The 12,598-nt window shown below is 39.0% G+C and overlaps 1 protein-coding gene across 8 annotated transcripts in view; it reads right to left on the reverse strand.

Moving 5' to 3' along the window:
• The window catches only part of ARFGEF3 (ARFGEF family member 3), an 89,178-nt gene that overhangs the window by 7,002 nt on the left and 69,578 nt on the right, over nt 1–12,598 (reverse strand). For all 8 annotated transcript variants that reach the window (XM_072035980.1, XM_038176927.2, XM_072035977.1 and 5 more), the window contains 7 exons: nt 10,110–10,238; nt 9,397–9,573; nt 8,701–8,815; nt 7,986–8,088; nt 7,215–7,346; nt 5,636–5,766; nt 679–1,903 (listed from right to left, as the gene is read on the reverse strand). In XM_072035980.1, coding sequence (XP_071892081.1) covers nt 679–1,903; nt 5,636–5,766; nt 7,215–7,346; nt 7,986–8,088; nt 8,701–8,815; nt 9,397–9,573; nt 10,110–10,238 — 2,012 coding nt within the window. The remainder of the gene's footprint in view (nt 1–678; nt 1,904–5,635; nt 5,767–7,214; nt 7,347–7,985; nt 8,089–8,700; nt 8,816–9,396; nt 9,574–10,109; nt 10,239–12,598) is intronic.

The following is a 12,598-nucleotide window of genomic DNA, read 5'->3' on the forward strand; positions in this document are numbered from 1 at the left end:
AAAGAAAGTGGTCTTGTGGGTGCAGCCTCGTGAAGAGGGCTGAGTAATGCCAGCATATTAATTTAATGTTCACCGTGTATGCATAATTCAGCACTGTAAGGCACTGTTTGACTTTGTATTGCAGGTATCACGCTCACCCTCAATCAGCTATTATTTCATCCCATGGTGAACAAAGATTTCCAAATTTGACACTTCCCCTGAATTGCTTACTTGGATATGCAAGTAGCAAGTTCCTTTTTAGCAACAGAGCCCAGCATTTCTGCTCCAGAATTAACAAAAATCTTCTTAAATAGAAAAGCATTGCAGCAAGTACCCTCACATTTCCAAAAACCCTTAAGTGGTGTGGAGCCCACAGCAGTAAGCAATGAGGAGACCACAGTTTGATAGTTTTTAGGGAAGAACAGCTTTGGCTCCAGTTACAAAAGCATTCTTGAAAGCTGTGCTAGTATATGCCTGATAACACCTGCCATGAAGCTTGATCTTCTTTTGATGGGACAAAATTAGTTTTTTGTCTCTGCCAGATACTGAAATATTCAGCCCTCATCACGATGACTTCTTTAGGTGAGGAAGACATTTAATGTAGAGATTATAATCACTGTAATAAAAGCGACAGAAAAAATATTTATAGTTATCTTTAAAATTATTGCTATTAGTATGAGCATTCTACAGGTGTCCTACCTGGATCTGGGCCTCGGCATCCCTAACAGATATATTCAGGGAGCTGACTGTGGATCCTGAGCGTGGTCTCTTCTCTTGTCTCAGGACCTCTGGGCCAGCACTGAACGAATGCCTCATTTGACCTTGGTCTATAAGATGTTGCGGCCGCTGGAGTATGGGCGAGTCCTGCCCTCTGGAGCCCAGGAGCTCCCCTTTCTTTTCCACTTTGACCTCTTTGGTGAAGGATGTCATGGCCTGTTGCTGCTTTCTTTTCTTGTATTCTGTCATGAACTTAGAGATGGTTTTGTCAGCGGCTATGGTGTAGATCTTGTTGCCCGCGCTCTCCCACCACTCTTTTCTCCTTGTTTGCTCTTTTTTCTCTGGTTTAGGACTCAGGGGCGGGGGCAGCAGCAGCATTTCTCCACTTCGGGGTGTCAGGCTGTCTCCCAGCTGGTCCCTTATTTGACTCCGGTCATCTTCTGATGGCGTGTCCTTCCCAGACTGCCCTCCAGTTGATGGGGTGGAGGTTTCTGAGTGAAAGGATGGTAAAATAAAGAAGGGGTCACCTTTGAACACTGGAGGCTCCTCTACGTTGTTCTCCAGGTCTAGATGCATCTGGATGTAGTTGTTGCACAGCTCCATGCAGAGCTTGTGAAGCCGCTTGATTAGCCACCCCCAGTCTGCGTTGCTGACGGGCTGGACGCTCAGAGATGGTATCCGAGCCCTCCACTGCCTCTTCTCCTTCCCCCGGGGTGGGCTGACCTGGGCAGTTTCTTCAAAAATGTCTTCATCTTCTGAAGAGCACTGCTGCGATGAGTCTGTGCTTCTCTCGTCATCTTCAAAGAGGATCTTCTTCACTTGCTCTGCGGTGATGTTCTCCTGGTTTGTCAGGATAGCACAAATTAACGCATGGAAGTAGATGTTGAAGCTCATGGCTGACTGGCGGTACAAGTTGGCAGCTCCGCTAATGCCTGACACTTTTTTCAGCAAACACTTCAACCCAGGTCTGGTGTCAAACTCTCTGGCTGTTCTGTAGGAGTCCAGCAATAAGTCAAAGATGACAGCCAAGTTTTGCATGGAGATGTACCTGAGAAAACCAGCCAACTTGTTTTCTGGTACTTGTATTGTCATTTTCTCCTCCAAGTTAGAAGGACCTTTGACAAATTCTTCCAGTAAGATGTCATATAAATTCTGGAGCAGTACTTGGTGGGACAGCAAGCTCACCACTATCGTCCTGAAAGGAATACTTGGTAAACCAAGCATGGGAAGGAAAAAACATATAATTGTATCTTATGCTTTTACTAATAATACAGGAGTACTTAACAGTTAGAATCCAACATGAAGGATGCAGATGAAGGCTCAAATTTTCAGAGCCTTGTTACAAAAAAGTGGAGGAACGTGAAGTGGTCTAGAATGGTCTCTCAGCTATTCTTTCAGACACTTTCTTAGAAGGGAAGGCACTTGTATGTGTTAAGAAAAATAACCATTCACAGCAAGCACTCTACTGGAACTTAGTGCAGAGGCAGTATTAAAACAAAGCTCTGTTATATATATTTTTTCCTTTTCTTGAGACAGATTAAATACTCTGTATTTTGATTTCACGGCAGGTGCAGGTACTCTGAGCATTTCAAACTCCTCTAATTGAGGAATTTGTTAACAGATTATGCAGCATCTCTGCCACTGGACCCTAAATATATCTTCTATTGTTGTTGTTGCTGAATGTCAGTTAAGTTGAAACATTCCTAATACTCCTCCATTGGCATCTCAGCAAATTTTAACTTTGCCATGACAAAATGAGCCCTAAGCTGCTTTACCACTTGGCTTCCATTTCTAGTAATGCCAGGGGTACCTCTTAAAAATAAAACACATACAGCCAACCAACCAGTACAAAAAATGTGTAAAACCACCAGCAGTGCAATGGAACATGCAAAGAAGCCCAAGTCCTGCTGAATGTTTACTCTTTAAGACTTCAGCCTGAATACGGAGGTACTACCATAGAAATGTCTACTCCTAGCCCTGTTTCTCACATGTAATACTGGGTGACTCTCTCCTGTTAGAGAGATGTTTGAGTTCTTTATCTCACTGATTTTTGATTTGCACAGGGAACCTATGAACAGCAAGCTCTGCCAGACAAAGTTTTTAGGTAATTCATTAGTAAATAATATTGAGAGGCAGAGGAAGTTAGGAAGAAAAGGCGGATAGGACTGTTGTTAAAGCATGACATTGGTATCTCACAGATTAAAAATTATAAAGTGTGAAACTTCTCTGAAATAATTTTAATAGAAGTCTTTTTATCAGGTTACATCTGTTTTAAATACAGATGATACTCTCATAAACATAGCAATAATTATTTTGATTTAGGGAACTATAGCAGACCACATTTTAAGTAGCACTGCTACCAGGTGAGGAAAAGGTTTTTCAGTTTGCTTGCAATACTGAAGTTTTAGGTCTAAGTCAAAGTAAATCTTCATGCAACATGAGATGTTCAGTTGTAGGCCTATAAAATTTTGGTGCAAAAATTATTCTACTTTCATTAAACAACTTTCAAAAGTGTTTTCAAAGTACCAAAATGTTTGAATTCTTTTCTGGATTGCTTTTTTTGGGGAAATTTTATCAAAAAGTCAACTTAGAGAATGTAATGTTGACTTAAAAAAAACCAAAACAACCAAACAGAAGAACAGCTGCTTTAACTCTCAAAATTTTGCCTTATATTAATTGATTTGTTGATTGATTCGTAAAACCAAACAAATGGTCCTGATTTAAAAAGAAAGAAAGACAATCCTGAGAGTTTTAAGGGATTTGCATATACTTGACCATGTAGAAAGTTAGATTAGCTAACCCTAGAAGCACTGTTATTTCTGACCTATGTCAGCTCACTTACCATTACTATAGCTGTCAGTGCTGATACATCAGTAAAATTTAATAGTCTTATTATCTGACAGTGGAAAACTCTTGATGATTAATACATACATTGGAGCTCTTTATAGGGAAGTAGTTTTATGCTGTAAAAACTCTTGGAAGCCTTACTCAGAAAAGCTCTTAAGAACCCATATAAAGTTAAATGAGTGCTTCATTTTGGGAGGCTAATCCTGTTCCAAATGCAGGATCAGAATGAAGGAGATCTGCTTTATTTGCAATAGCCATAAAGCCCAATTTACATGGCCAGTTTAAAGTACTGCTTAATTCCAAAAGAAACTGGTACAGAACTGGTGGTGAAAACACATGATGCCAAAGCTGGATAAGGACAGTATTTTCTTATTCTGCCCGAAGTTTGGAACTGGAATATATTATTACTTTTTAGGAAGAAGAAAAGCTCCCTTACCCCAGCTTCCTGTGAAACGATGCAGCATTAAGGAAACAAAAGCAAAAAGGGAGAAGAGAAACTCCACTAAGGTTAAAGTAAAACTTTTGAAAGGCCACAGTTACTAGCATGCAAGACTGGCATATTACTGCACTGCTGTAGCAAGTAATACGAAAACTAGTGGCACAGTCAACTTTTTAGCCCCGTTTTGGTGAAAAATGAACACTGCTGGGGTAACATTTCCCTGTCAGGGAATACACTTTTTGCAGTTGTTTAGACAAAGAGCAGTGTGAAAGCATTCAGAGTTTGTATTAATTGCAAGCTTCATTTCTCTGTTTAAAGACAAACATGCTGCCTTTACAAATGCACTGTTAGACTGCACAGCATTATGTGCTGTGAAGGGAGTATTCCAGTCTTTTGCTTTGCATTTGTTGTTACAAGAAGGAGGATCTGCAAACGTTTAGGATAAAAAAGGTATTTTCCCACCAAGAAGGAAGGGGTTAGACTATAATCTCAACCTTTCTTCATCTCTGTGCAGGGCCCTGTCCTGTGACATTAATTAAGGCAACAGAGCACCTGCTCTTGGGGGAAACTTGTGTGCACCTGCATAAGAATGGAAACGTCTTGCATGGTCTTTCCTCCTGTCCATCACATTCTGTCTCCTTGTTACATTCGATAGCTTAGTTCTGAATGAGGATGCCTTAAGTGGTAGCTAGTGTAAGGTCCATACCACTTACACTAGTGTATCTAGTATAAGACAGTTATATGCCATATATTACATACCTTGCAATACAAACACAAACCCTGAATGCAGAATGCTAATTCTGAGCCCTATTGATGTTATAGTGGTTGTTCAAACAACCAAGTGCAAGCAAAAAGAAATATTCTTTTGCAGGATAAGACTAAGCATCATGCAAACCCATGGGTCTCTGGGGTAGTAACATACAGGAGGATTTCCTTAAAAAATGAAAAAAGTGCCAAGCAAAAAAAAGTTCCCTAGATCAATATGTTGACAGTTTTGCAGCTTTGGGTGTGACCTCTTTAATTTACACTGGTCCAGATTGCCCATTAGATTTTCTCCACCTCCTTAATCTGACAATAGTGAATTTAAGACTATCAGTGAAGCAGATGTTATTTCATTTGTTAAGTATTATTACAAACATAACAACACTTCCAAAATTTTCTTCAAAAGAGTATTTTTACTCTATTTTTTTTTTAATAGCTCAGTATGAGAAAGGTTTTTCCAATATTTCCTATAAGAATTCTTTTCCTTATTTCATCTATGTTTCCTTTACTTGAAGGGTTTGTGTGACCTTATATATATGTATTCTTCAGGTATTTGCAACCTACCAACTCTTACTACCTATTAAGAGCATTTTCCTCATCTAGTTTTCTAAAGGTCACATTACAGAAACTGCCACAGGCCTGTCTGTAACTGTTACAGCTCTTGCACATGCCTGCCCTAGTGAATGATGATGTGAACATTTAAAAAACATATAGCAGTAAACAGTTGTCTCCTGTGTCAAAAAATAAGTAAGTATATATATTTCATCAGTGTATTTCTTGTTTTTGATGAGACCTGTAGAGAGGCATAGCTTGCCAAGGCCCTGTTCATATCTCTGACAGTATTTTTTATCTAGCTTTTAATGACAGTGTTTTCCTGAGAAGATGCTTTACCTTCTCTGGGTATGCCCATTTGGTTTTTTATCTGGTGGCAGATCAATAATGAGCACACATGACTGGGCATGTTCAAACCCTTCCTTGTTGCTGGGGGTCTTCGGGGAGCACTGAGTCTCCAACATGAAGACCTGGAAAACAACAAGTGATAGAAAACAATCAGTTTAGCACTTGCACTGGGTCCTTCAAGAGCCTGACAGTAGGATTTCCTGGATTGTGACAGATCTGGTGTGACAACTTATTTATAGAGATTAAAGGACTGCAAGGTATCCACAGCAGACCTTCCCTGGAGCTTGCTGCTTTGATAAACAGCCTCAAAGCCATGGGCTGCCTCCAGACACCCAGCAGAGCACATGGAAAATGACACATATCTTTTTTGCTGAACTTGTATAAGGTATGACACTTTATAAAACAAGCTTTATGCTGTGTGCTACTACCTGTAAGTGTAACATATAGTAGAGACAAGGACCTGTCTACATAGTTCATCTGTTCTACCTAGAAAGGTTGGTTGATGGAAGGATCACTTTCACCCACAATGAGACAACAGACACCTCGCTTGTACTTATTTGGGAGGGAAGTGGGGAAACTGCTCTCAGTTGCTGTGGCTTTGTTTCACAGCTCAGTAGCTGTGTCAAATTCCCACTCAGAAGGACTCAGGCAGTGCCACTGAAGGGAGTCTACTACAGGAGTCTAATTCCTACATTCCCTTTTTTATGAGTTTTGCCTCTTTAAAACTTTTATTTTAAAACACTTTTTCTATTCAAAGCCTGCCACTGTCATATTGTTTGTGATCACAAATCTGAGACATCTCAGATTTTCAAGCAGCATCAGGGTATGATTAATCAAGTCAGAAATCGACATCAAACATCTGTTGGCTCTTTAATCCATCTGCTTTCTCACACTGAAACTGTCATACAGTATTGACAGTTTTAAGGTGCCCTGTAGGTCATTAAGTTCAGTCTGCTGTATTTCAAGGAACTTATTTCCTATAACCACTTTCTCAGAATGAAAACCCTATGCATTTATACTTTACTCGTGTATTTATAGATATAAAAACCAACTATATTCCTCTGCAAACTCTGCTTTGATAAGTTGAACAAACCTAGTTTTTCTAGTATCACATCACAGTCTCTGTTCTAATTTATTTTTTGCCCTTTGAATCTATCACTCTTACAGAATAGCCAGAAATGTGTATGACATTTTAGATGAGAATTCACAGTGACACTACTATTTCTCTATCAGAAACATTTCCAAAGATTTATGTTAGGATTGCCTGTTTTTAAGCTATGTTGTACAATAGGCTCATAGTCCTGATTCAGGTATCTAAGCATTTTCCCCCACCCAAACATTCCTCATTTCTGCCTATAGGGTAACAGTTTTATTTATTTATTTATTTTCCTAGCTCTTATTTCTTTTTCTCACTACTACTGTTAGATAAATAAGTGTTAGTCTAGTGACGAGGAAGTCTTTTTCAATTTGCCCATAGGGTTTGTGGGGAAGGTTGCGGTAAAAAGGTGCTCCACGGAAAAGCCCCAAGTTTAAAAGATTCTCTGACTTTCCCTGAAATGTCAGTCTCTACCTGTTGTGCCATGGCTCTGATTCTCCAGTATTCAGCTTCAGCACTCGGTGAGAGGGAAGGGGCTGCCACCTTCACTTCACAGGCATCTCCACTAAAGCTTTCAGAACCACTGTGGAAATAGCCCAATAGGTTCTATAGAGAGACACAACATCAGACTTTCACTGTGCGTTAAATTAAGTCAGTGACTGTAGAGCTGTCCAGTCTGTTTGTGGTAATACAAGATTCGTGGTGATCTCTCCCAATACCATCAGCCGATCACCTGCTGTTTAGCATTCATTGTATTTGATGCAAATGCATTACAACTTCTTATGTAGTCTGGCCTGTGATGACTTAACAGGATTTTTTGTTACAAGACAGTGAATTGGGAAATAATCTATATGGAGCATGCAGCAACAGCATCAAGTAAGCAACTTTGTCTTCTGTCTAGTTTCAGACAACCCAGAAGAACTGGATCAAAAAGTAAGTAAGTAAGTTTCATATTGGCAGGGCAATTTAAAATAAGTCTGCACTGTTAGTGACTACTGTTGTATGTACCATGTTTAGAAAAACTGATTTCAGTCTCCATTGTTGATCCAACACCTTTCATCTGAGTGAATCAAAAGATAACAAAAGCAACAACATAATCTTTAAGCTTCTGTTCCTGGCTCAGTACCCAAATAACTTTTATGGGGAAAAAAAAAAAAAAAAAAAAAAAGGAAAAAAAAAAAAAAGCAACCTGTCAAAAGTTAGTGTCTATAATTAGTTTTGACTGACAGCAAAAAGGCAGTTTACCTTCACTGGCTCCAGAGTGGCAGAGAATGCATCCTGCAAGGCACAACATGCAAGCCTCCACATCTCCTCAGTAAAAACAGGTCCTGCTGTCACTAATACATACCTATGAGTATGGGACACAGGAAAACATTACTGTAAGAAAGAACTAGACAATTCTCTCCTGTAATGGGAGCAGGTTGAAAACTAAAGGAAAGGCCCACTCAGCAGCTAAATAATGATTAAAAATTACCAGTTGTCCTGACCTATTTTTGTAATTACACTGTACTTCTGAACTACTTTTTCCTTTGATTTTCCTCTTTAAGCAGCCATCTCTCCAGGACAAGAACCATAATGGAATGCTTATTTTGACTATGATTGCAGTAACCTGGAGACTGTGAAAGGGATTAACTACATCCAAAGACCTGTGAATTCCAAAAGAAAGCTCCTGGATTATTTTTCCTAAGGATCAATTATTGTCCAACTACAGATAAATACTGTACAAGTGCTTTTCATGGGAATGATACACATAGCAATGCCCAAAATTACAGGTTCTGAAGAAGAGAGAAAACAGCTGGTAAGTCTAAAATTCATTGTTCAATAAAAAGAGATAGATATATTGTAGACTTCTTTTGGAATGCTAGCCAACTTACTCAGTCAGAGTACGACTTCAGAGTCATCTTCAGAGATAATAAAGACATGTTTTTTTGAATATTTTACAGAGCTAATAGATTGTTACCTGATACATGAGCAGCCAACTCTGGAAATGATTTCTGTTGGCTCTGCTACACAGGCTACCAGTAACTTGAAAAGATCTTTTAGCATAGCATTGATCATATTTTCATAACCAATATCTGTAAGGAAAAGATATGGACTGGTTTTATTTAACATCATTGCTTTTCATTATAATTAAAGACAGACTTGCTACACTTATTGCCATTCAGAGACATTGCAGAAACAATTATTTTTATGCAGATAGCTCTAGAGTTCAATTCGAAACATGCATCGCATCAAACTGAAATAAGAGCAGCCCTTTTGATGTTAACAATACAAAATAGCTGGATTTAAGTGGTACTAGAGAAATTATGTTAGCTCCTGTTTCTGGAATATTAGTTCTTTAAGATCAAAGTCTTGCCATCCTCTTTTGGAAAGCGTAATACAGATTGTGATGATTTAATTTTGAAGATAGCCCTGCTATGTGTAGGAGGATGGACTAAGTAATACAAATAACCTCCATAGTTCCCTTACAAGTTACATTTTTCCATAATTACAACCCCTTTAAATGCTATTAAAAAGGAAAGCAAACAAATTCTCAACCTTCCTTCTCTTATTTTATGCTTGAGTGACCAAAAAGCAATGAAATCACCCTCCCAAGTAGCTGTTAACTAACATGACACCAATGACTGTCAGTAGAGGTGTTAGCGTAATGACATACCTGAGTGGATGAAATTTTGGATGTGCTCCACTACGAGTTCACAGGAAAGGCCGATGGCATGCTTGAAATTAGCGGATGCCACATCCCAGTAAGAATGGTCACCATGGCTGCGATGGAGCCAAAGGGACATCGTGGGAAGAAGAAGATGTACAACTGCATAAATGCCAAATCCTGGGCCTTAAAATAAACACAATGATGATTGTATATTTTTGCTTACACAGCCTATGTTTGCAAAGTTGTTCCAAGGTTGAAGCCAGGGGTGATGCCAAAGAAAGGAAGTTCTGGAACTTTTTTTTTTTTTTTTTTTTAATAGGATGAGGGGGGGAGCAGTTTTGGATTTAATAGCGAGGTAGTATATGAACATTTACCCAACTGTGTATCTCCAGTGCTGCCCAGCAGGTCTACAGGGCTGTGTAACTTTATCAGTTTCCTGGACACCAAGAAAACTTCTTCCATGGCTAGAACATTGACAGAATACTGCACCTCTTTAAATTGTGCATGTGGAACTGCAACTCCTACAAGGTGCCTTTTGTCAATATAAACCAATAGGCTAACTGGAACCACAAATCATATTTTGAGAAAATCCCTTTGTATTTGAGAACATCTCTGTACCGCTCTAGCATGAGTAATGCAGTTTAAAGAGGTTGTTTAGGATTCTAAGAGTGTCAGGTCAGGGCTCTAGTAGCTCACAGTTTATCAAGACCTTTAATTACCAGGAGTCTTGGCAATGTCCCTCAGCAATTCAAAGAGCAGATCCAGAGTCGGAGGTTGGTGCTGGCGGGGACAGTTGGATATGGCAGTTGTTAATTCTTCCAGTAGAATAATCCAGACATTGATAAGACCTACAAGCAAGGAAGCAAAAATTAAAAATCAGTATGAGTGAGAGAGTGCATAGACCACAGGTGGAACTTGCCCTCAGAAAGTGATGGAGACTAAGAAATTAATTAACTTAAAGATCATGGGTTCTTACTCAATCACTGCTGCTGTATAATGGTGGTGGGCAGTATCACTTTTTGAAATGATGGTCCCCTTTTCTTTCCTTTTTTATTAAGTTTCCTATGTTGTCCCTTCCATCCTGCTCCACACACACCTTGTTGTGGTGTTTTTTTTTATTAATCTGCTGCTCCCAGTGGTCCAGATTGTTTTTTACTCCCTCCATAATGTATTTTAAAGTCTAGTATTGGCATCAGCCAAGTCAGTCAGTGAAATTTGTATCTTTTAGCTTTTTCCTTACAGAACATACAAAACGTAAAGTCCAATAACCAAATGAATGTCCTCTGAAGTGTTTCACAGCAGGTTTTTTTTGTTGCTGCCCAAAAAAAAATTCTCAGCCTTTTCCAAAGACTTTGAATCACCCCTACAGAAAGATCTTATTAGAGTAAATACTGTGTTTTATTTACATCTTGAAATTTCACTTGGGAAAAATCAAAACTGTAAGAATACGAAGCAAATCCTGCAAGCAGTACATGTATAATTATACATGAAGCACAGAACTCACTAAAGGATCTTTTAAAGAGTAAATGCTGCCTGGAATGGATTGTACCTGTTTTGGCTATGCTTTTAGCTAAGGGTCCTAATGTGACCATCTGTAACTCAACTGGCTTGATTTGGTACCCAGAACTGAAGAGTGATAATGCCTCAGGAAGCATCATCAGGCTGCCTCACATGTCATCTTTAGGTGTGTAAGAGGTCACCGAGTATTAAATATGAATACAGCAGAAAACTGCTCGAAAAGCAATCAGGATGCAAGCAGTACTGAGACTTTGAATGTACATTAGCAAACCCTTAAAACATTATAGGATGCAACTATTTTTCGATACGAATTTGACAATGGTTAGGAACTGCTGCCTTTAATTTTTCACCAATCACTTAAGTACTTGCTCATTTCCTACATTATATCAATGTTTAGAAGGATCTTGCACAGTTACTCACTGCTCCTGTAATGTATTGTGTTACTCTTGCGGTAAGTCTCCTTAAAAGCTATGGATTTATTAGGTTAAAATTGATTTTACTTTGCTTCGCTAACAAGCCCATCTTCTCTGCCACCTGTAGCCATGCTGATGCAGTTAGTTTGTGTCTGCATGATGCTTGCTGGTTAATTATGTTACACAAGCAATAAAAAAAGTCTGTGAAGGATCGTTAAGATGCACTGAATGTGCTGACTGCAAAAGTCTTCCTGAGAACCAAGGAAAACAGAGTGGGATCCTTCCTCAGTTACTGCATTGATCGGTCATTTATTCACACCACTTCCTCAGGGTACATTCAGTATGTGTGGTGACATTGTCCGGAACCATACAGATTTATTTAATGTTCTTTCTAAACAAGGAAACAGCACAACTCACTCAGCGCTAAGTCTGGCTCTCTTCAGATCTGGAAGAACTGAGAAATATCCTTGTTTAGAAACAAACTTGAGGAGTTTGTCATGGAATCAAAGACAGCATGAAAATACACTGCACTACCGTGCAGCAAAGTAGGCTAAAATGTTTTGTTCCATCTTGGTACTGACTTTTGGGACTTGAGTAGTGCTCACCTGAGGTAGGGAAACCCTAGATTAAGTTCCAAGCCTGACTCAAAGCAGAGAATTCAGTGCTTTGAGTCTCCCACATCCCAGGTAAACATCCTAAAATTTCCAGAGACAAATTAATACTCAAAAGACATAGAAAAAAGAAAGTCCAAGTCTTTCTTTCTTTCTTTCTTTCTTTCTTTCTTTCTTTCTTTCTTTCTTTCTTTCTTTCTTTCTTTCTTTCTTTCTTTCTTTCTTTCTTTCTTTCTTTCTTTCTTTCTTTCTTTCTTTCTTTCTTTCTTTCTTTCTTTCTTTCTTTCTTTAAATGAGGACTTGTGGTTTACTTTTTCAGAGAGCAAAAAAAAGGTTTTCTCTCCTTTATCAAGGGCAGCAGTAGAACAGCATAATCCATGTGATGAAAGAGCCTAAATAAAAGGAGGTACCAAGAATGGCTGCTGAGGCACCTAAATTAAAGGCATTGGAGTCAGCCAAGTTTTCTAAATGGTTGGAGCTGACTTTTCACAGAGGTATTTGGATCTGAACAGCTCTGTAATTCAGAGGTTCAAAAGTGACTGTACTGCTTCAAAGGGCCATCACAGGTCCAGAAGCACAAAGTCTGCATTCCTCTACTGCTTGGCTCCACACACATCTACTTCTTAGATTCACCTGGTTAATCCACAACTCGTATGAGCAACACTG

This window comes from Anas platyrhynchos, chromosome 3, assembly GCF_047663525.1.
Source record: "Anas platyrhynchos isolate ZD024472 breed Pekin duck chromosome 3, IASCAAS_PekinDuck_T2T, whole genome shotgun sequence".
NCBI classification, from domain to species: domain Eukaryota; kingdom Metazoa; phylum Chordata; class Aves; order Anseriformes; family Anatidae; genus Anas; species Anas platyrhynchos.